Here is a 25,595-nt window from a genome sequence, read left to right on the forward strand (position 1 = left end):
ATAAAAGAATTCCTCCATATGCTGGATACTGTAAGATTTATGCTTAAGACTGCTAAGTAGGTGCTATAGAAAGAAGTTTGAATAAAACTCTTCTTGTAAAATGCTCATGAACTTGCCAGCATGTGGCATCATTAAACTCACTAAAAATAAAATGCCCTCAGGCCTGGTAAGAGCAATTGATTCATAATTAGACTCTTGGGAAAGGAGCTGGGATTTGTAGTAAGATACTTTTAAAAATGAGCTTTACCAGATGAACTGAACTTCATAGACAGGCACTTGTAGTTCACTTCTCCTGACATGGGAGGGGTTTTCCAAAAAGCAGAATTCAACATCACAAAAGCATTTCAGAGTTACCTTGAAATTGAGGCATAAGTTTTCATTGCTTAGGAGTTAATTTTGAAAAGTTGAAAGGCAGAAGCTAAGAGAGCCAAACACTAAGATAGAAACTAAAGAAGATTCCTGAATGCTATTTTGAAAACTTTTGCCGCCTTTAAAAAATGGGATTTTTCTTAAAGTATCCCAAAGATTTGGGGAACTCTATAAATGATAGTGTATCCAACATGTAGAATTCATTTCTGGAAAAAACAAACAAACAAACATACAAACAAAAAAACCAGCCCAAAGTACTTTAAGCTAACAGATGTTTTCAAGGTTCACAATGTCATACAATTTAACTGTATTTCAAAGCTTTTCTGTGCAGTGGAAAATCATATAGAAAACTTGAAAATGCAAACAGACCTAAGCTTTGGTTTCTATTCACACATCACGAAAACATATGCATTTTGGTTAATTTAGAAAAGGTCAGTATTCTATCTTTGTTATATATACAGATAGAAATGTAGGTCTAGAAGCTACCTCAGGATCACAGAATGGCTGAGATTGGAAGGGACCCCTGGAGGTCTGCTCCAACCCCTGCCCGAGCAGGGACACCCAGAGCAGGCTGCCCAGGACCACGTCCAGGAGGCTTTTGGAGATCCCCAAGGAGGAGACCCCACAGCCTCTCTGGGCAGCCTGTGCCAGGGCTCCGTCACCCGCCCAGCACAGAAGTGCTGCCTGGTGCTCAGAGGGAGCCTCCTGGGTGCCCGGCTGTGCCCATGGCCTCCTGTCCTGGCACTGGGCACCGCTGAGCAGAGCCTGGCTCCGGCCTCTCTGCACCCTCCCTTCAGGGATTGAGGGACACGGATGAGATCCCCCTGAGCCTCCTCTTCTCCAGGCTGAGCAGCCCCAGCTCTCCCAGCCTCTCCTCACAGCAGAGATGCTCCAGTGCCTTCATCATCCTGGTGGCAGTGCTTTGGGCTCTCTCCAGTATGTCCAGGTCTCTCTGGTACTGGGAACCCAGAATTGGACACAATACTTCAGGTATGGGATCCTGTGGGATCCTCCAGGATCAAGCATACTTAGACCATTCTCAGTAGCAGCCTTTCTGAACTGCATTCCAAAGAAAGAGCACACATGCATCACCTCTCCATGAAATAACCTATCCAGTTTCTCTCCAGTCTCCGATGTCACTTTAACATTTATTCATGGGATTTGTATTTTAGATTGACTTGTTCATATCTTTCTACCATAGACAGCCCAAAATACTTCACCTCTTTCCTCCTTGCTTGACTGATTTAATAACATCCTTGACCTGCATGCCAAAATGTGCATGCCAAAATACAGGATTTATTTATTTATTTATTTATTTATTTATTTATTTATTTTAGCTAATTGGGATCTTGCTGTTGCTGCTGACAGACAGTATCTCAGCACTAGCGGCCAACACACTTGTGCAATCTCTTTCCTGTTACAGAGTACTTTCTGGGGGCAGGAACATTCTGTAGTGCACTTTGAAAGGCACATGGTGCAAGAGAAGATAACAGCTCACCCAGGGTCTTCTGAGAGTTTCACAAACTAAGTCATCCAAGTCTTTGGCCATCCTGGCTCAAGAAAAAAAAAAAAAAGAGAGAAAAAAAAAAAAGATGATAACATGGGAGCAGTTTTTTATATTAAACTGCAGGCTAGGCATGGGAGCAATTAAGTGAAGACATGAATTTTGGGGTCCTGCTGTAGTAAATGGGTAACATGATGTTTCTAGACTTCAAGATGGAATGAATCATGCCATGGAAGTTCATTTTTCTCATCACTGACAATAGAAAGATTATGATTGAATAGTTAAAATTAGAGGCTTGACTTTAGTGTGACCAAAGCTGGGTAGTACGAGTCCCACACTGAATGACAATATTGTAAGTTCATTACTGATTTACAGGGATGTATTTGGGAGAAGGGTATGGGTAGAAGGACATATGGGGAGAAGTCAATGACATAGAATATGGATATGAAATAAATTGCTGTCTGTGGTGAGTGCTGGGACTGTTGCCTTAATATAAAACTGGAATGGTGAAGATCTCTCTTTTCTTTGGTCTTTGTCCCATACCAGTTAAAAAGGTATTCCATTTGCAACAGAACTAGAAGTCATGGACAGGAATAATGAAATCCGAATGAAAAGTGTGGAACACCACATTGCCATATACCATAGCCTTTCCCTAAGTTTCCAGATCTACAACTTAGGGCAGAAAACAGATGAAAGAAAAGCACACTGAGAGATACTAATGACTTCAAAGGTTTCTTATAGAGTCAAACGCAATAATTTCATCTTAAGGATGAATTTTGCAGTATTCCTTTAAATGGAATACATTTCAGCTTTCATAAAAGAAATATGTCGTTTCAAGGTACCGTGTAATTTAGTCTTGCAGTTGGAATGAAATATGAGTGAAGAGGATAATGAAAAATGTGGGAAGGCAGAGTTCTGTATTGCAGTAGCTGAGAACACTTCCCAGATTCCCATTCCAGGTGCGTTCCCATCCTGAATCCTGGTCCCATGGGGTGGGAAGTAAGAAACAACCTCCTTAGATATTTGTACATTCCCTCAGGAATGCAAACTAGTTGTGCAGGAAGCAAAGATGTGCTCCAGTAAGCCCAGACTGAGGAGTATGCATGGAACTTAACTCTGATGAAGAGACAGCCAGGGAAATACCTTGACTGTGCTCATTGAGAAATTATTTCCAGGTCTTCAAAACAAATTAAAAAGCTTGAAGTTATTGATATTTTGTTTGTTTGTTTGTTTTGTTAGTGTAATCATAGGAATCACTTAAACTTCATATTCTCCAATAAGTGTTGTTTTGAGCTTAGATTTATCTTTGAGTGGAAAGGAGCCTGACATATGGAGCCTATGCAGGTTTTGCACTTGTTCATCTATATTTCTAGAGATCAGCTTTTTTCACTTGTTTATCTGTATTTCTAGGGATCAGCTTTACTAAAGGACTGTTTGGTTTCCCAGCACTTGCCCTGTTCTGCTTCTAAAACTCACCTGCCTCTGTGACCTTCCATATTCAGCCTGCCTTCTGCCTCTTCCCATGGTCTTGTTAGAACCTTCTCTTACATTGTTCTGAGACAGAGAAGGTGAAACTATGCTATTTACAAGAAAGAACTAGTCATCTAGACTATCCTCACAGTCAGCAGAGAAAAGTATGATTTTATAGGGTAAGCACGAGTCATTTTTAGGGTGAGATTCATCTTTTTAGTGTGAGATTCATCTTTTCCCGAAGGAGATGCTTAGCACAGGTCAGATGACTGCTAGAATCCCCACTTCTGTCCATGGGTTGCATGCTGAACAGAGAGAGAATAACTGTCATTACATTATAGATCTCTCTGGTTAGGTGAGCCAAATCTCACCCACTTAGTCCTCACCTTATCAACTTATCTGCAGCCTATGTGCTTGAAATATTGCTTCTTCCCTGTTAGTGCCATCTACTTTTCGTGTGATTTATTGTGATGTTTTTTTAATCATGTTATCTTCCTTAATGTCGTGTCATATTCTTTAATGCAAGGAGTGTATTTTGATTGAGTAAAATGTAGTTTCACTGCATTTTAATTTCTCTCATGCAATCATCGTCAACCCAAATTTGTTTTTCCAAATTTCATTGCTTTATATTATATTGACACTGGAGTAACTCCCTTCACCACTGAGCATTGTTCTGTCTCTCAGTAGGGTCCCTTAGAATACTTGCCAGATTAGTTCAAAGCTTGACTTTCCATGACTTTTACAAATGGAAATGATGATCTTCGTGCAAAGAGGTAAGTGCTGCATACTCCTGTAGGAACAATCAGTAATGTCTGGGATTGACTGTAAGAGGCAATGGAGTATTCAAGGGTCCTTAATGTTAATGCTGATTCTGTTCGCTTTTAGCTAAGAAGAGAAATATAAATTGTATTTCATCAGCTAAGGAAACTGAGGTGGTAATTTCACTGACAGTCATTAGAGAAAGATAAAGGCTGACATTCTGGCAGATGCTAATATGCTGGTTGATCACCAGGGAAACCAGCATGTTGCAGCTCCAAACAATGCAACTCTGTGGCTCAGCTGAGCAGTAAAGTTATCTGTAATAAAATATGCAGATTTTTTTTTCTTTTCTGACAAAAGTCCTCTCCTCTCCTCCTCTCCTCTCCTCTCCTCTCCTCTCCTCTCCTCTCCTCTCCTCTCCTCTCCTCTCCTCTCCTCTCCTCTCCTCTCCTCTCCTCTCCTCTCCTCTCCTCTCCTCTCCTCTCCTCTCCTCTCCTCTCCTCTCCTCTCCTCTCCTCTCCTCTCCTCTCCTCTCCTCTCCTCTCCTCTCCTCTCCTCTCCTCTCCTCTCCTCTCCTCTCCTCTCCTCTCCTCTCCTCTCCTCTCCTCTCCTCTCCTCTCCTCTCCTCTCCTCTCCTCTCCTCTCCTCTCCTCTCCTCTCCTCCCCTCCCCTCCCCTCCCCTCCCCTCCCCTCCCCTCCCCTCCCCTCCCCTCCCCTCCCCTCCCCTCCCCTCCCCCCCCCTCCCCTTCCCATTTGTAATGGGAAGTTACAAATCAGAAACAAACAAACAAACAAACAAACAAAAACATCACCACCTCCAAACAACAACAAACAGATTTCATTATTGCCAGTGGGGGAAAAATAAAAATATTTTCCGTTACTTTAAAGTTTCTTTGGGCAATTTAAACATTACATCATGAAAAGTAATTTATATAGCAGATTTTTCTTTCTGAAATTAGTAACAAAGGGAAAAATCAGTGGCTACACTATAACCTCAATTATCTAATTATCAGGGGAACACTATAATGGTCCATCTTTGACAGTAGTGAATGTGGAAACTTGAAGAAGTACAAGAAGCCATAATAGCTACTTATGAAATATGGCAGACTTTTTAGCCTTTCATTTTGAAATTTATGCCATGAAATGCAAGGTTATGTTCTTTATGGATGCACCTAGATCAGTGTGTCTGTATATGGGGACAGAGAGGAAACATGAACAGGCAATGGGTGAAATGAGAGCCAAGTCTTTTAAGATGAAGCATAACACTTTTGTGTGGGGAAAAAAATTACACCCAAGCAGAGTTAGTTTTCTCAGTGAGAAGAGTCAAGGGAGAAAAGGGAAGAACATTAAATTACAATTATCTAAGTTATTACGCCTTTCCCTGCTGCTTATTTCTTTATTTTCATTTCTCTAGCTCTTTAAGAGGAAACTGATATCATTGCAACTGCTGTTCGTTATTATTTCAATCTTATAAAATGAAACTTTATAGAATATCTTCCAGCAATAGGAGACTTTCTAGCTATTGGCAGACTGCTCATAAGTGATAAGAAACAGTTTAGTAATAAGCTTCCCTTCAGCTAAATATAGCATATACAGTTTAAATGCTGTGCCTGTAAACAGGGTGTGCAGTGTAGAGAAACTGTTTAATATTCCAAGTTTACTGCCAACTTAAAATTATAACATACATACTTAAGCAGAAATAAATATTTCTGGTGATTAAAGTAACAGAAACACATGAGACCATAAGCAGGATTTGATGCATTTAGAAACATAACTGAATTTGAAAAAGTATCTGTTACTCTAAGGAAGGAGGATAAGAAATCAAAGACCTGGAAAAGGCTGAAGAATACCTATGTCTAGTTACTCTATTAGGACCTTGTTAAATGTGGCACGGAGTCTAAGAACAGAGAAAAAAAAGCTGCTCGAGGACCTCTTACACCAGTCTTTTTTGTCATTCCCAGTAAAAAAGTAAGAATAAGTAGGTGGAAGAAAATGGGCTTGCCCTTGCCTCCATTTCTCTTGGTGGACATTTTCTGTGAGTTTTTTTCATGAGTTACTGTGCTTTGACTTGAGTGGATTAGCTCTGCTCAAACAAGTAAAAGAATTAAATGAATGTAAAAATGAAACTTAGATTGTCTTTTTGCATCATCTGGTGAGGTACAGGCAGTGTTACCCACCAGAATCAAACAATTTGCTGTAAGTAGGCCTGAAGTATTAAAGTCTATAGGTGTGATACAGTAATAAAAATATATACATAAGTTATTTACTTTTAATTTATATTAATTTACTTTTAATTTATAATAATTTATAATTTATTACATATTTATAGTTTATAATTTATTGCATATTTATAGTTTATAATTTATTACATAATTTATATACATAAGAATAAGCCAAATAAACTTTGAACAGCAATATATTTTTCCTCACATATGTGACACGTAAAGGTTTCTTTGGCTCAAGAAAGAGTATCCTTGAGCAAAAGATGCTTATGAAATATTTACGTATACACTGTCCAAAGTAATCTTGTACTCATTTGTTCACCTGTGTATAATATGAAGATATCCAGGAGAATTCTGCAGTTCTTCATCCTGAATTGCACAGTAAATTTTAGTAGTCAGTTTTGTCTCAAACGGACAGCCAGCTTTAACTAAAATCAGTAGTGCAACTTGCATTGAGGGCTTTTATTTCTGGATGACACTTTGAGGTAAAGACAGTACTTCAACTGTGTTTACCTCTAAAGTGAAGGCAAGATGACTATTTGTTTCCAATTCATTTATTTATTTGGAAAAACAGAGTGTAACAGTCTGTACAGACACTGGCATGGATTATTTTAGGGTGATTATTTTTATTTTAGATATTCACTGTGGAGTGATATAATAAATATGTACACACACTTGTGTGTATGTAGGAGATAGAAACAATAGTACAAAAGTACCCTTCAGAGGAAGATAAAGGATCTACAAGGGACAAGCTGCTAAAGGTAGATGTTCTTCATGAAATAAAACAGCAATTTTTGAACTTTCATTCCCATTCTTTTGTGCATAGTTAATTTTTTAGTAATCTTTAGTAATTTTTACTAATCATAGTTAATCTTTTAATCGTGTAATGCATAGGAACACCTGCCCCAAACACACACGTTACTTTCAGCTCTTAAATAAAATCAAGGTGATGAGCACTCCACTGTAACAGTTATAATCCAAATTATCTATTAAGCTTTTACAGTAAACCTGCTGAGAGAGACAGGTCTACAACTAAAGCCAGTTCTCCCTCCACCTCTCTCTTTCAGTGCATTTAATTTTTGTGATTGCTGTAGGAATTTGCAATCAGAATTGGCACAAGAATGACCACCAAGATTGCATTTTTGATGCTTATTTTCAAGCTGTGCTTTGAAAAAGGTGCTAGTAAGATTACTTTGAGTGTTGGGATTCCTGAGTATTTTAGATGAAAATCTTATACTTGCCATTACAGGTTTTGCTTTCAAAATGATCTTTTGACACACCTCCACTGTGTGTATAAGACTGTGAAATAATGTGTGACACTTCAGAGCCTTCATTGCTTTGAGAAGTTCATATATGTAATTCCTGGTGCATCTTCATTTATTCATGAGGAAAAGTACCACACTTTCCCTTCTGAACTGTCATTGAATCAACACCCTGAATATATACCAGGGGGACATCATTTAGCTACAACTTCCAGTTTTTCAGTTAACGTAACAGAAGGTTTAGCTCCTGGTAGTTAGAAAAGACCCACTGGAGTTGCCCCAGGGACAGTCTATTAACCTCTGTTCTCTGCTAACGTTATTGGAGAAATTATATTCTGCCTGCTGGGCTCCTAGGTTCATCTGCAAATCATATTCCATCTAAAATCCATATGAATTAAGGATAAGTAAGTGACTGTAAGATAATTACTGTAGAGCTCAATCTCTATAAAATGTACTGTTCATATCTGTAACAGGCAAACTGTATCTGCAGCGAGTCTTACGCATTGTCACTATACAGTGTTCAGCAGTCTGAGCATATCTATCAAGAAGCAGTTTCTTAACTGTAGAGTGCACACAATTACTTCAATTACTTATGAATCTTAATCTTTGATGTGTTGTGGGGCCTGACTGAAAATCCTTTGGACATTTTCAACGATTTGGCAAGGAGTTACAGAAGGCTTGAGAGGAGACCTTTGTACAGCAGTGTAAGTAGCTGCAATGATTACTGGCTTCTTTCGTTGTTAATTAAATATAAAAATGATATCCCATATTTTTTATAGATTGGTCTAATTTTGACATCTAAGTTCAACCTCCCTTCTCTTCTGTGGTATAATATATATTATTTCCCAATTATGAAAAATCCAGTGAAGCTGACGGAAGTGAGTGTAAATTAGTCATAAGGGATGAAAAATGATTAACGGTAGGCCAGGCTGTCAATGAATGGCTAGAAATATTAAGACTATTAAGAAAAAATATTTAAATAGAACTAAAATGTACTCAATCTTAATAAATGTAAAGCTGTCAATCATATGCAAAAAATGGCTGAAATATTCAACGAGGACATTTTGTTTTTTAAAAGAAACAATGTATTGCATGGTTGCAGTAGCAAAATACCTTTGCCTGTGTACCTGTCTAGAAGGATATGACAATAAAATATATTAATGCATTATAATATTCATATTACAAAGCCAAAAACTCAGAAGTTAGTTTAGCATCAGGTAGAGATTTCCTTTGAAGTTTGATTACTTGATTTGCTTAGTTTGATTAGCATGATATTGGACTGAGAGCAGCCCCGAAAAGAAGGACCTGGGGGTGCTGGTTGATGAGAAGCTTGACATGAGCCAGCAGTGTGCACTTGCAGCCCAGAAAGCCACCCATATCCTGGGCTGCATCAAAAGCAGCGAGGCCAGCCAGGCGAGGGAAGGGATTCTCCCCCTCAGCTCTGCTCTTGTGAGACCCCACCTGGAGCTCTGCATTTAGCTCTGGGGCCCCCAACACAAGGAGGACATGGAAGTATTCAAACGAGTTCAGAGGAGGGCCACAAGGATGATCAGAGGGCTGGAGCACCTCTCCTATGAAGACAGGCTGAGAGAGCTGGGGTTGTTCAGCCTGGAGAAGAGAAGGGAGACCTTACAGCGGCCTTCCAGTACCTAAAGGGGGCCTATGGGAAAGCTGGGGAGGGACTCTTTGTCAGGGGATGGAGTGATAGGACAAGGGGGGATGGTTTAAAACTAAAAGAGGGTAGACTTAGATTAGATATAAGGAGGAAATTCTTCACTCAGAGGGTGGTGAGGCCCTGGCACAGGTTGCCCAGAGAAGCTGTGGATGCCCCATCCCTGGAGGTGTTCAAGGCCGGGTTGGATGGGGTTTTGGGCAGCCTGGTCTGGTGGGAGGTGTCCTGGCACGTGGAATTAGATGATCTTTAAGGTCTCTTCCAAATCAAACTATTCTATGATTCTTTGATTCTACAGTTATTCTGAAGAGCATCAAACAGAGCTGAATGCTGCTATTTTTAGCTGCATTGAGTAGTACCTTCCTTTTCTTCTAATGCTATTGACATTTACTCTGATCAGGGAATTATAAGAAGTCATGATGCTTTTTGAGAAGGGATTGGGAAAAAAATAACCTCTGAGAATCGGAAAATTTGCCAAACCTGATTTTGAAGGAGGACTGAACCAAGGTTAAAGTTTGGTTAAGATTCAGCATGGAAATTCCAGTTTAAATACTTAGTCGGGGAAAATCTTAGTAGAGGCTGAAACCAGTCACAGAATGGTAAAGCATTGGACAATCTTATCAGTAATCATCACATCTGGCCTTAACTAGCAGGTCAGTCTCAGCTGTCCTAATCATTCCCCTGGTACTCCAGTATTTTCATCAGAGGAGTTTCATAGGGACATACACTTTAAAAGGTATCCTGCAATGGTACTACTATAATTTTTATTTTCAGAGTAAAGCTAAAACGAGGCAGCTGGATTCTCTTTTTCCTGGTAGTACTCTGATATATATGATGCAATTCTGGTGATGCTACTCATTCTGTGAGTGCAATTTAGCTGTTAAATTGGCTTACATGGTTATGGAAATTTCTGAAGGGGAAGATGCTAACAAAATAAGTAGGTCTGCCTGAATATTGCAGGAACAGTATGTGGTCTCAAATCTACATTTACTTAAAGTGGTGTAATGCAACAAACTTTAATAGAAAAGTCATTATGAAATTAAGTCATTCAACAAAGAGTAAAATTTGTATTTCATTTTTTGTATGTCATCATAGATTCAGCTCTGTGTGTAGTAATGCATTAATTTCTGATCAAATTGGTTATGTTCATCCACAATTTTAAGGTTGACAATGTCCATCTATTTGGATTTCTGTTAATTCTTCCTTCTGTAGTTGAAATATTTTGACCATCCATTTCTTATCCATCTAGAGTGTCTTTTTTATCTTGATACATTTTTCTCATTGTGATCGTGTGTTTTGTTCTCCAGTTTGTACATTTTCCACCCATCCATTGCAATGTGCTTGCCCATCCATCCATCTTTGAAAAGATGACCTAAACTGCAGGGATTTGTCAGTCTACTTCTCATGGACAGAGATCCTGACATATAGACTGGGTAAAATGGGCAGGCAGACAGGGGTATTGATTGCTCCCACATGTTTCTCTACATGCAAGTACTATTAGGAGCTTCTAAAAGTGAAGATGGCTAGCAGATGCCTCAGCTCTCAGTTCATGAGAAATCCTGAGCTGCTGCTGTATATCCTCCTGTACGATCACCAGGAAAGACTAAGGAGTCAAACTTGGCAATGGGCTTGTAACAGCTTCCAACTTGCTCATACTGCTGTTCTAGATTCCTGCTCTGGATACATTTACATTTAAATGCTTACTTTTCAAGATATTACCTTTAATTCTACTTCTCAACACTGGAAATTAATCTGCAAAGGTCGAGGTCTACTACTATTAGCAGAGTCCCCGCAAAAAGTAGAATCAACTGTATTTATTTGTTGAGTATCTCCTTGCTTAATGCATGCTTCTTTCTCACCCTAATCTTCGCTGAAGCCTTTTCTGCCATTCCAATAGTGTTGTGGGCAGGGTGAAAGCCAAATTAGTGATGTAGCAAAAACCAGACTAAACCTTGAGGGCTGAGTCTGCCTCGGCATGTGCTCACAGACTTTGTGCGGAGCATGCTGCAGATGTGAGGGCAGGCAGACTACAAAACACAATGCTGTCAATAAAGCTGCAGAACTCAAGGGCGTCAGTGTTTCTCAAGCTTCCTTCATCCAAAGCCAGAGGGCTTCTGTAATTTCCTTTGTTCCTGCTTCCTCCTGAGGGACAGCTTTCTTTAAAGAAAATCTAGGATGAGTGATAGGTAAGGCCTGTCTGAAGAGACCAGAGGGAACAGTCTGCTGAACTTGATGCCTGAAGGTAGGGAATTCAGAGTCAGGTAGCCCGCACAGTAGAGAGAGGCAACATTTCTTATTTGAAAATAACAGAGACAGATGCAGTCAAAAGTCTGTCGCAATAACATCTATTTTTAAATTCTTCCCTATACCAGAAAGAGCTCCCTCCTAATGAGAAGTCATAGACTCTCGACTGTTTTTTATGGTGACATTTTGCTTCTTCTAATTCTCTTCCTAATGTACTTTTCTAGCAGAGCAAATAATAATTATGAGTTATAATCATGTGGTACTATTCTTACCAAACAACAAACTCAACCGGAATAGTGCCAACCAAAGCTGCAAGCAATTTCTCATTTAGGAAAATAGAGTTTTCTGCATTACTGCTATGGAAAAATGTCATATTTCAGCTGATGGCATACATTGTTCTAGACATAATGATCCCCTTTGTTTATAATGTTGATGAACCCCTATGCAACCGCTTGTCAGGTTTTGACTGCACCTGTTTGCAAACTCAGGTAATTATGCTCCGTTGTCTAATTGCTTATTTTATGGATGTTTTGCTCACACGTTTTTAAGCAATGCTACTTGATTGCAGATAACTAATGGTAGCGATCTCTTCTCATTATCGTACTTTAACATTTGATTTGTCTGATTGCTGCAGGTGGAAACAATAGGTGATGCATACTGCGTTGCGGCAGGGCTCCATAAGAAAAGCCTTAGTCATGCTAAAGCCATTGCCCTGATGGCACTGAAGATGATGGAGCTTTCAGAAGAGGTCCTCACTCCAGATGGGAGCCCTATTAAGGTAACCCCTTTGCTCTTTATTCTCAGCTAGTCAGTGGTACATTGGCCTGATTAATTCCATTGTTTTCTGTTGGCAGAAATCTACTGCTAGGAAAATTTGAACTTGCATTAAGATTTCACAGTCTTTTTTGTGAGCATATATTTCACTGGAGCCCGTTGACAATCACAGCTACTTTAGCAAGCACAGCAGATGACACAAAATCAGTAGAGACCTAAAATGCACATTATGCACATTTTGGTGAATGTAGGGATCTACTTTGGACTAGCTGTCACTTTGTCATATGCATCGAATGCTTATTTGTAGCATTACGCACAATTCGGTGCACTCCTGGAGCCTTTCTTCTAGTTCAGTTTAGTGTGAGAAGACAGTTCACATGCTTCCGGACTGTCCCATGCTACAAGCCAAAACGTGTGATGGCATTTGGAAACACATTTCAGAAGTAGGCTCCTGATCTGAACTTCAGCGCTATTGTGGAGTCACTCAGTTCTGCATCTCTGAGGGGCACATGTCTCTTTTAAAAATAGTTGATCTGAATAAAAGAGTGTGTGGACTGCCTGCTCTTTCTTGGTGGTAATGTACTTGCTTCCCACACAACTCCAGTTCTTTCCACTAGATTGATATGGGAGGCAGCAGGAGGTGGAAAAACATGTCCATTTTGTACCATTTTAAAGTTCCACTCTGCTCTTCTGCTGCTTTTGATCTTGCACTGACCTTGTAGCTGCTAGCATTTGGAATGAGTAACATTGAAGTAAAAGATGGAAATTCAGTGGGGAAAAAAAATCCATGCATTTCTTTTACAAGGTTTGGATTACATATTGTCTTCATTATGTGTACTCACTCCTGTTTCTGGTTAAATTGTTCTTCCCTTAACGCACACTTTTTGTTTTCAGAGGAAATGGAGGGATTATTTAGAACAATAATTCAACACTGTCTAGAGCCTATAACAAAAGCCATATGTAGCTGGATAAGAAGGCAGGACAGAGTACCCATGGGATAATTTATATCATTGTTGAGTTGCACTTTGCAAACTGCAATTTCTCTTATCTATTAAAAATGAGGGTTGCAACCATGGATTTTTTTTCCAAGAATTCGAAGACATTTTGAGATTTTAAAACTTGACAGAAAATAGATAAAACTCAAAAAAATATTCAGTGCTGCTGAGATGCTTCTTGAGCAATGAGATTATATATTACTAAGTTCCAACCTTTCTCTATTAATTATTTATTAAATCAAATCTTGAACTATACTACTTGAACTCTTTGTATGTGGTGAATCAAGAGAGCTTTAATCCAAATGAATTGTTATGCCCTGAAAGGAGAAAGGAGAGTGTGGACACAACTCATCCAAGCTAGAAATTCTATGAAATATGGCAACACAATATTAAAATGAAAATATATTAAGTTCTGGATTAAATATTTCCATTTTTTAGTACTGATGGTTTGGTTGATTTTTATTTTTTATTTTTTTAATTCCAGAAGAAAATATTTATTTGATTACTGCAAAATGTCCACATATCCAAAAGCATAACTTTTTGTAAAAATTCCTTGGACTATGGATGTGGAAGAAAATTTCTGGAAAAGTTTACATGGGCATTTATCAAACAGAATAAGCATTAAAAGACAAATGTTTTCTAAAGACTGAAGAAGAGATAGCATTTTAAGTTTTGATGTAGCTAATCATTTACCAATTCATGAAATTGGTATTCATTTACTCCAATCAAAATAGATTTTCTAGATTGTTTGATGATTTCTCTATTTTTCCAGTGAGTATATCTGATTAATACATTCTATCTAAACTGTCATACACTGCCTTCCAGATCCTCTCCAACTTCTTACTTTCTTATGAATGGTTCCTGCAATCACAGGGAAATTATGAAGGTGTATGTTTTACTCTTAGAGTCACAGTTTGTGGTTGTTTTCATTACTACTGTCACTTTTCTTCCGGAAAATTCTTTATGGTTTCAGTAACTGCATACGAAAACTTATAAAAGAAAGACTATGAAGACAATGCATGGCAAATATGCTTGCATAAAGAAGAGAATGCTAAGAATAACTGCATATGTTCAAAAAGCCTAATGAACTTCCTTTTGAATTCAGAACTATCAGTTCATCATAACTTATGCTGAAAGTAGAGGTACTGAGAAGGTCCTCAGTGGGCGTTAGTTATCCTGTTTTCAGTTCTAAGTGTGAGTGATTTCAAAGCTGGAGGGCTGGCGATACCAACTAATCACACCTCCAGGGTGACAAAAGCTTAGGAAGTTATTGTTGCCTTTGTAGTGAGCCTGCTAATTCATGTTTAAAAAAATGTATCATTTAGAAAGGCACCTTGATTAGATTTTAAATATATCAGGGTTAGGATTCCTCTCACCTGGATTTCTACTCTGTAAAACTATAGAAATAAGGACTTTTGGAGAAGTCTACTCTAATTTGTCCTAGTTTAGGTATCTACTCTTGCATGAGATGAATCACACCCTAAAAATGTGTATTTTCTCAGTTGTCTGTAAGGGAAGTCTGTAGACCTAGCCTAAATGTGGCTGTCTACACTGTAAGCTTCTACGCTCTGTCAGATGAATCCTCCTACAAATGGCAAAGAATGCATAGTTTTCTTGCTGATTATGTCAATGATCGTCACAGTTAAAAGCGTATGTACTACTTCTAAATTGAATTGGCATGACTAACTTCCAGCCAATGCTGAGTTGCATAGAGTGGTCCCTGTATTCATTAGTTTTTCACAAAACTGTGAAGGTGTCCATTGTGCCACAGACTCCTCTTAACGAATACACCGTGTGCATAATCCACCTGAAGTTTAAGGAACCCCTAAGTGTGTGTAAAAGTTACAGTGGTCTCAGCTCAGGACCATTAATAGGAAACCTATTGCTTCACACACCTTGCAATTAGGCCTCACCATTAAGAGTTGAAATTTTAACTATTATATATAACATTAACTGTAAATGTGAAGTATACTCTATGAACTGTGAAATGGCCTCACTTCTAAACAGTGAACTACGATGTATTGTAATGTGGCTACTTTGAACTGGTCCTGTTGATATGGATGTCAAAACGAGTGCAGTATTTTGACTATATTTTGACCTTAATTCATATCTGTGATTCATGTTACTGAGATCAATTCACGTTCCCTGAGTCCTTGCCAAGAGTTTCAAATATAGAATACTGATTCAGGTTTTGTTTTCTTGTATTGAAAAACCTGTATCAGTGTTTGGATATTTGAAAACTTGAAATCAAAGGGCACTTTTCCTCATGCTGAACTCTCTTTTTGATATTTTTGACAGTTTTCGTGAACAACTGTGATCTTCATTCTTCGTGATGGTTTACTAGCTATTTTGAAAAAAATAAAACAATTACTTCACCAACTCTGAGACAAATTTTCAAAACATAATTCCTAAAAATAAGGGACCTTCTGATCTCAGGAGTAAGCACCTGTGTTGTCAAGTTCTCCCCCCAAAAACTGGCTGATAAACCTTAACTGAACAGGAGGAAGTTATTCTCAGCCATTTTATATAATATGTGACACCACAGTAACTTGAAGTTTGATTTCTGTTAGTAGGCAGATTATTATAGAACAGTTATTCTGTTGTGACTGCATCTTCTAATAAGTAAACACGCTATAGTCTTGTTGGTGTTTGCACTGGATTTCTTTTCCAGAGGCATACCTCTTGTTTAAGTTCACTAAGATCAGCAACGGAAAATGAGTTCAGAAGTTATCCCTCAGCTTATTGGGGTGTGACTGATCATCATGCGCATTTAAGATGGCTAATTTATTACATAGGCAATGGTCTTTTTTAGGCAGACTCAAGTTATGAATCTCTTTGGGTTGTCCTGCTTGCAGAGATTTCAGCTCTAGGGAAGCCTAACACTGCAATTATGAAATGTAGTGCTTTTTATTTGATGATTACTCAATTAAATACATCTGACTTTATGATTATGGTTTACAGAATATATATATCTTCTAAATTACTTTGATGAATATATTTTGTTGTCATCTCAGGACCGAATTTGCCATAATGTAAATATTTACTTTTTGTACTGCTTGAAATGATCATCCCCTGTGATAACAGCTTATTGACATCTTACTGAATTACACTTACAGAGCCCCAGAGAGGGACTCGGGAAGTTAGGGAGAAAAAGTAAATGGATGAATGAAAAATGCTATAGCACATAAATGGGAATTTAGGATAAGATTTTCACCTGTAACGTGCATTAGCAGACAATCAAATTAGGTTTGTTATCTGGGTTCACAGTTACCATTTGAAAGTATCCATTAAACACTTTATGAAAAATCTGCCCCTTAGAGCAATACCTGTGTGACTAGCAAGTGCTGATGGGCCTCAGGATGGTGCCAAGGTATATGAAGCAGGTCTGGTTTATATCCAGCCCCTGGTCTCACCCTGTGAGTCAGAGCTCCTAGCGTGCTGATCAGGGCACCGTGGTGTGCAGCTGACATGTACTCCAGCATTTATCACTTCCAGCATAGCCAAGGGCAGTGGAAATGCACAGGCAAGAGTGAAGACCCCAAGCCTGCACTCCTTATACCAGCGTGAATAGCCTGTGATTTGCACAGTAATGAAAAAATTTTTGCAGAGAGAGAGAGTGGGTTATATTATAGCAGCCTCCACAAGTCCTATCATCAGTGTTGTAACACAGTCTGCTCTTTTTGAAAGAAATATTTGTAACAGAAAATGGGCTGACAGTTCTCCTGTGAGTGATGGAGGATACAATATTTTTACTCAGTTCTATTTGAGGCAAAATCCCATTACTATAACATGAGCTAAGGCCTTAGTACAAAAGAAGGACTTCTGGCTCAGAAAATGCTTGTAGAATTCGATGTATGTTTTTATCCTTTCAGCAAAATGCATTTTAGTCTAGCAGCTCTCATCTGATTTAGTGTCTGCGCCACTAATTATATGTAGTGCCCTATGACTGTAGTTTGAAAATATTGATTTAAAATTCCCTTCTACATTTAAATGAGCATTACTTGAATTTAGGATATTCTTCATATTTTACTGGATTTCTTCAGATAAAGTGGAAGCGTGTTAATTTTAATAGCTAGAGATAATGCTGTAAGAAGAATTCTCCAGAACATAGACCTTTAGAGATAAAGGTCACAAAGCGTATCTCATTTAATGTGTTTAAACCCATCAGATATTATCAATGGCATCACTTTTTATCATGCTTCAAATCCTGCCCAATTATTTAATACGCAGTGTGTATCCCAAAGACACGGAAAGGCCTCCTCTGCAGTTTGTTGTTAAAAGGACTGGTCTGGCAGAACATACCTAGTTTTGACTAATGAGATTTTCCTGAGAGGTTATTCTGTCAGATTGCCAGCTTTTTTTTTTTTTTTTTGCTTTTTTTTGCTTTTTTTTTTTCCTTTTTTTTTCCTTTTTTTTTTCCCACTGTGTGAAGGTGGTCCTAGTAGGGCTGTGAAGAGATACAGAACTGGGAACACACTGAGGAAAAGTGAATGATTTACATGAAGCTGGAGAAATTAACTGCAATTATGTAGACTTGTTATATACAGGTAATCCTAACTAAAACATACAGTTTGGACCATACCACAGTAATTCAAAACATGTTTTAAAAGATGTTCCACTACAGCAGAAAATTGTCATGTATATTTCAGATTCTCATGTTAATAATAACGTGAGAATTAGGCCTGTAAATGCTTTAATCAGAAACTGAAGCAAACACATACCCTCAGTTTTCTCTCTGCTTACCTGCTAAAAACTAGTTCATGAAATAATCTAAAGTGGAGGAGGTTTTCTAGCTGATGCTGGCTTCAGCTGGATTAATTAATTCTCAGGTGAAGTAGGACCTTGTATTCACTGGGATTGCAAGGCACGTGGTCTAGTCCTTGGCTCAATTGTTTCCTTGTTATCAAGATATGCTGCATTTGCAGCTTCTAACTTTCAGATGTGCATTGCCAAACCTGTTTTCCTATTGGATTTATAAACTACACTCAAACAATGTAGTCTGGTACTAACACTATCAACACAAGAGCGTGTCTTTGTCTTTCAGCTAGCAAAAGAAAAACAGCATGGCAGAGGGAGATTTTCATATTGAGGGTGGGATTAACCTCATCTAATTTCAAACACTGACATTGTAGGAAAATGCATCAAAATAGCTCCCTCTGTAAAAGGGGAGAATATAGGTATTTTAGTCTATACTCATCTGACATGCTTTCAGTGTCTACTTCATAATGAAATATTTGAATGAATATTTGTCAGGTAAGTCCTACCTCCACGGTGAGCAGGCTAATGAGCTCTCAGATATATGGATGATCCCAATGGAGGGAGCTGGACAGAAACACAGGTTCAAATCTTTGTTCAGTCACAGCCTTCCCATTTGAATTTTAGATGTTTTCCAGGCATTCCATACTTTAACTTCCTAAACATACAATGTAGGTGAGAGCTAATGCTTTGCAAGTAAAACCATTTCTGCAGCACGCCTAAGTTGTCTGACTTTACAGCCATGCCACTGCATTAGTTTGGGTTTGTGTTGTCTGTTTATATGCCTGTGTTTGTGTTGACTGGAACAATGAAAGCCTGATTTTGATAAACCTCTGATCTCTGCTTCTGAAGTGGTAACTATTAATAAGCATGAACTCTGGCTCCTGAGTAAAGGTGTGAAGAGACAAAAGGGCTCTCTGTGCTGTAATGGTTCATGCCCCCAGTGAGAAGGACACATGGCAATGGGCAATGAGTTTTAGTGTGTGTAGCATCTTCTGCCTGCTCATTAAGTGTTCCCTTTTGCATTATGGTAATATGGCAGTTGGGCCCAGAACACAAGTAGAGTGAAAGCACTGACATTTGCTTGAATATATGCTTTTTATGAGTTTCTAAATGAAGCAGCCATTCCCAAACGTACAACGAAGGAGTGTACTTCAGTGAGTGTTATCTGTGTAATCCTTTTCAGTGCGTCTTGCCTTTTTTTAATTTAGATTGTGGCGTGCTAGTTAGTGGTCCTCACCAAATGTGCATCTTTACGTAAGCAGTAACAGGTTGTCTGCTTTGTTTTAAGTTGTTGAAAGGATGACTGCTGATGCAGGCATTCTCATCAGCCGTGTGTGAAGAGCTGCGGCGTTACTGCAATGCTCCTTGCTCCATCTGTGGTCTCCTAGCAACTTTGCCTTGTACCTAATGTCTAAATCAGCCTCTGGAAGGTATATAATATCCTACTTCAGGCTGGATAGCCTCAAATAACTAATTTCATTGTGTTAAAAGAAAAAAAAATCAGAAACAGTTCCACAAAAGAAAGACTTTCATTAAGAAATATTTTGACTAAAAATGGATGAAGAAGCCAGTGCAATGGTGTTTAGTTTTACAGGCTTACCAACATTTGGGCAGCATTACTCCTTTGCAGAGCCTTCAGAGCTGCACGTCTCAGGGCAAAGCTCAGTGCTTTTTCTCAAGAGTGCACATTGGAAATGGTGAGCCTAAGCCAGCTCTGGAGACAGTTCCCTGGACTTGAGTAGAGTTTCAGTTCCTGCTCCATACCTGCCTTTGGAAATGCAAAGTGAGAGAAGCTGGTCTCCATGGCTCTCTAGGCTTCTGGGAAATTGCAGAAATTGCAGGTTTTATTAGGCTATCCTAGGGGAAAAATTAAACCTTCCCCAGTCCTCCAATCATTTTCACTCAAGTGTTTCCTTTTGCCTGATTTTAATAATAATCTTTATTATTTCAAAAACCACACCCATTATTTTCAACTTCCATTCTTTGGAAGGGACTTTATCATACCCAGTTATATATTACGCCCACTGTATGACAATGTTACTGAATATGTGTTGCAATGACAAGGGTAAGTGGGGTTTAATATAACTACTAGGTGCACAACAGCAGCTTTGTGGAAGAGGTTGGTCTGAAAAATCAGACGGATATTTATTCTGCTGAAGAAGGATGTTGCCCAAAGGGTTGGTTATTCTTTCAGATGGCATGCATTTCTTGCTTTAATCAGGTAGCAGAGTAAAATCTGTGGTAGATGATAAAGGTAGACTTTTAAAGCTACCAGGGCTTGATCCTCCACAGCACGAGTGTCAGCCTGCTGTGGTTGAAATTGCAGGGCATAGAAAAATGATATCAGGATTGGCAACACAATGTAAGCCCAAGTTGAATTAATTAATTACAAGGCTATGAAGATATTCTTTTTCTGGCTGCTGGGAGGAAGAGACCTGAAAGATGAGCAGAGAGCTAATTAATAATGTGTGGATCACTGGAAAGAGAATTTGCCTTTGGACCTGGGCATTCTGCTCTCATGCATTGCTTTCTTTGACATTGCTCTCCTAAGAGCAGGAATCACAGAATCATTAAGGTTGGCAAAGACCTTCAAGATCATCTGGTCCAAGAGCCCCCCTACCACTAATATTATCCACTAAACCATAGCCCTAAGTACCACATCCAACTTTTCCTTAAACCCCCAGTGATGGTGACACAAAGCCCCATTCTGTCTACTCTTGTCTCCATGGCAAAAGTGAAACATGTAAAAAACAGGGTACGTACCCGGGGCACCTTGTGGACTTTTCTATTATTAGTTCACAGTGACTACTCCACGTTCACAGCAGTTCGTGATTCACAGGATTTGGGTTTAACTGACTACAGAAATGCATCTGTAATTCAGTCATATGTCCTGTTCACTAAGGCAGGCAAAACCTTGCTGTGATGGATGTACCTAGTTCATAAGTTTGTCCACGTACCACACAGTAAGCGTTCATTACCTCCTCCACTGGACATAACTAAGTGCAGAGGGAAGACCAGAGATGGTTTAAAGATTTAGTTCCTGCATGGGATTTGTGGCCACAGGATGTGCAGCTGGATTGCGGGGTTAGGTTTAAGGTCACTGGTCTGATTCTCACGGTTCAGCGGTTGTTCCAGACACAAACGCCTCCAAGTAATGTACCATATGTCTGGCTAGTAGTAGAGCTGGTTGGGAATTTTCCATGGAAAGCAGTTTTTGGCTGCAAACACTAAATAATCAAAACCAAAAACCTCCATAGAAATGCCTGGCCACATTGTCGTAAGTCAAGAATATAAAATTTTTATTTTATGAGATTTTTTTCTTTTGCTACAGAACAGCAAATAGATTAGTGACTAGAACAATCAACTGAAAAAGAAAAAGAGAAGGAATTAAGACAGAGTAAAGGATTGAAGTAGTGTCCTTTGAAAAAAAAATAAAAATGTTTTCTTGGCTATCGAAGATGGAAGATACCCCATGAAAAACATTTTGTGTTGGGGCAGTTTGCACAGATATGAAGTTGCACATTTTGGTTTAGACTTGCTCCACTCAGTGATGTACTTCCATGCTGAAGCTGAAATTTTCAACTCTTACTATTGCCATCAATTCTTAAACTTTTTATTCAGGCAAAAGAAACTAAGCAAACAAACAAAAAAGCAGGAATCAATACAACCCACTAGGTTAATAAATAATCAAATCTGAGATGTACACTGGAACTTTAGGATGTTGACATTGTTCTGTCTTCAAAAAAAACAACAATAAATGTTTACAAAGTGAGAATCACCACGTGTATAGTGATATTATGGATTTGAAAAAAAAAAAAAAAAGGTCAAAACATTATATAATTTAAAGTTACCATGAAAATTAAAAGAATTGGGCTAGGGAACCCAGGATGGCTGAACGCTGAGCTTTTATTTCTGCTAAGTCAGGAGTCTACGTCCCTGAATATCTGATCTCTTCTTCCCTCAAGTGTGTCTTTCTGTCATATAAGACCCAAAAGTCAGGTTTCCGCTATCAGCTACGAGAGTATTTTTCCTGTCTCCTGAGATGGAGAAGAGATGGAAAACTCTACACAAAAAATAAATCAAAGTATTGATAAGACAAAATACACAAGCGTATGAAAAGTCACGGAAAGTAAATAGTAGTACGCTGAGAAGCAAGCACAGATTTTTGCATACAAATAGTGCTGTATTGGCTTTTGTGGAGTCCAGCCACATATGCATGAACAGAAAATGCTGCTAGTTTTGAATTGCTTCCTCACTGAATTAAAAGGCACAGGTGCTCTGACAAAGACCTCTGAGTGGGAATTAGAGGAGAAAAGACTTTGCCCTTTACAGCTGTAGAGGTGGTCTCTACCTGGATGTCTGTGTTTCCAGCTGCTGAGATACTGCCAAGCAGCTGCTGCCCTGTGCTGTATTGCTACAGCATCTGCCTCTCCTTGTGCTTCAGTGTCCAAGCTGTCTGCACCTGATTTTTGGTCTGCTTCTCTTAAGGAAGCCTCTTCTGGCCCATGCTAGTGATAGGAATGAGGAACCTCCTTTACTGTCCTCTATCAGGTATGTTGTCTTTTCCAGGCTGTGTAGTGTTTTATTTTCAGAACCACCAGTACTTCACCAATGTCCCTTCCTTTTCTTTCTTTCTTCCAAGGGTCCAAACAGTGGAGTTGCCTAATCCATTTGTTTTTAACTGGGGTCATACAGTGCCATTCGTTTGTGTGTTTTAGCAGGCAAATCAGCCTCCTTTTATCTGACCCTTCTCTGTAAGCAAAAGATGGTATGTACCCAGGAGCCCTCCGGTGTGGAGAAATAACACATCCTCCTGGATAATGCAACTTGGGCATTCATTGTGCTAGGTGACAGTGCTAGCATATCTCCCTCCTCTTTCACCCTCATGCAGATAGGAGAAAAAGACCCAAGAAATGTCCTCTTTTCCATTTTCTTCTCCCCTCTCCTTTGTTTCCTACTGCATGGATACTTTTGAATGAGGTCCACTAGAAGTAAAAAGAAAACAACAAAAAATGGAGCTGAGCTGCTCCATGCCTACTTTTTTTATACTGCATATGTTCTGTTATGCATTTCAAAGGTGTAGCTCTTGTCTATTCTCCATGACTGACTAGTTACCTTGTCCCTTTGTCAGGTTTCTCCATCTGTTAATATAATTTTGCTGGGAGGACTATGCTTGCTGCAGAAAAGGGCCCCCACCAGCCTCCCTGACAGAAAGATTTTCCATCTTGCGAGGAAGAGCACCTCGGTAACCCTTGTCTTTTCTGGCCCTGAATTGACAGCAGAGCCTTGCACAGATTCCCAGAAGAGCTGCCTTTGGGTTGTGTCTTTCTCAGCCCCACTGGGTAGTCCTGTAGATATGTTAACCTTTATACAGCTCTGGCTCCATACTTTGTTGTCCACAGTTAGGGGATTTTAGAGGCAGCTGCTGGCATCCCTTTGCAAGACCCAGGCAAAGCAGTTGTATTGTTTAATGAGAATTCACTACTTTTCTTCCTCCATTCCCTCCAACACACACACTTCTGAGAGTAAAAGTCAAAGTCTGCTGTTTTAAGCACCATTTAGAAACCTCTATCACATAACTGTTGTCATTATGCTGTGCTAAACAGTGAGTCATGATGCTGTGCTATATTTGAGCGAACAGTTCAGATGGGGGGTGGATGCCAAAGGATAATACTTGGCCTTCTGTTTGAAGCTGACAAGTTCAGAAACATTGTTCAACTGTTTTAGAATAGTTTCGTTCCCTGAGGAAGAATGTATTTCCTGTCATAAATAAATCCATAAACTAAACGTTTAATGGTATTTCAGCTTCCTTTCATATGAGACATAGAGCATTTTGGAAAAAATGTCAGTACTTCAGAGGAACTTGCGACAGCATCTTCTGTTCAAATGTCGTCCTTAAATTTAAACTAGAGTAAAAGTCATTCAATGTAAATAAAGAGCTTCAGAGACTTCATATTGAATAACCTGAACTTTTCTGTTCTGTAGACAAAATGATCTGTATGTTCTGGTATATCTCATGTCTAACTTTGGGTTTTGCATTTATATTTGGGAGAGGAGAGGAGAGGAGAGGAGAGGAGAGGAGAGGAGAGGAGAGGAGAGGAGAGGAGAGGAGAGGAGAGGAGAGGAGAGGAGAGGAGAGGAGAGGAGAGGAGAGGAGAGGAGAGGAGAGGAGAGGAGAGGAGAGGAGAGGAGAGGAGAGGAGAGGAGAGGAGAGGAGAGGAGAGGAGAGGAGAGGAGAGGAGAGGAGAGGAGAGGAGAGGAGAGGAGAGGAGAGGAGAGGAGAGGAGAGGAGAGGAGAGGAGGGGAGGGGAGGGGAGGGGAGGGGAGGGGAGGGGAGGGGAGGGGAGGGGAGGGGAGGGGAGGGGAGGGGAGGGGAGGGGAGAGGGAGGGGAGAGGGAGAGGAGAGGAGAGGAGAGGAGAGGAGAGGAGAGGAGAGGAGAGGAGAGGAGAGGAGAGGAGAGGAGAGGAGAGGAGAGGAGAGGAGAGGAGAGGAGAGGAGAGGAGAGGAGAGGAGAGGAGAGGAGAGGAGAGGAGAGGAGAGGAGAGGAGAGGAGAGGAGAGGAGAGGAGAGGAGAGGAGAGGAGAGGAGAGGAGAGGAGAGGAGAGGAGAGGAGAGGAGAGGAGAGGAGAGGAGAGGAGAGGAGAGACATTAGTTTTTAATGGAAAAGAAGAAGAAACAAGACAAAATACTTTAAGGATGCTCAGTTAATATAGGGGCTTTTTAGCTTCTTCCTAGCATGTGAGCTTTTTGATTAGGGGAATAAAAAGAAAGATGATGGGTTAGGTTGTACTGGAATTTCTCCCAGGTGGCAGAACTTGGAAGCATCCAAGAGATTATTATCCAGCATGAAGACATGATTCTTATGTGGGTTTGAAGCTTTCTTACAGGAAAAAGAATCAGCCCTGAGGCAGAAGATGAGAAGTCATAGGTTTCTGAGATCTCATTTTTCATTCAGGGAAAGTAAATATCCATACCAGCAAACACAAGGCGCTGGATAATTTCATTCCTGTTCTTGCTGAGATGTAGTTTTCCTGGAGTGAACAAGATAATCTTGACATTCAGATAAAGATTATAACACTACTTAAAGTTTCCACCGTTATCTTAAAATTTAAAGAGACAGAAACTGATTAAAACAAAGCTTATCTAAAGTGATGATATATTTCTTTTCTTGAAATTTGACGTTCATCTGGGAAACATAAGATACTCTTTATAAATGAGTATACTTCCAGTCTTCTGTGGAAGTAGAGACATCTCTTACATCAATTGGAATGGAAAGTGAGTAATTAAATCCCTAAATGCCTTATTAAAATAGTGTCTTTTATGAAATATTGTTTTTCTTTCCATGACAGCTTACTTGGTAGTAGGTGATGCATTTAGAAAATGGATGAAAACAAATAATAGCTACCTTTACCAGAAAAAAAAAAAAGTCTAAAAAATAGGTATATTTTTGACCATGCAGTTTCTAGAGTTCTTTTGGTGAGGAGCTAACTGCTGTTGTTACTACTTTACTACTGTTATTTCTACAGGCTGGTCTTTTAAAAATCACACTGTGATCACAAACAACT

The 25,595-nt window shown here is 39.3% G+C and overlaps 1 protein-coding gene across 1 annotated transcript in view; it reads left to right on the plus strand.

Moving 5' to 3' along the window:
* The window catches only part of GUCY1A2 (guanylate cyclase 1 soluble subunit alpha 2), a 157,272-nt gene that overhangs the window by 96,289 nt on the left and 35,388 nt on the right, over positions 1 to 25,595 (plus strand). The window contains exon 6 of the mRNA XM_083823966.1: positions 12,137 to 12,280. Coding sequence (XP_083680092.1) covers positions 12,137 to 12,280 — 144 coding nt within the window. The remainder of the gene's footprint in view (positions 1 to 12,136; positions 12,281 to 25,595) is intronic.

This window comes from Anser anser (assembly GCF_964211835.1).
Source record: "Anser anser genome assembly, chromosome: 1".
Classification (NCBI taxonomy): Eukaryota; Metazoa; Chordata; class Aves; order Anseriformes; family Anatidae; genus Anser; species Anser anser.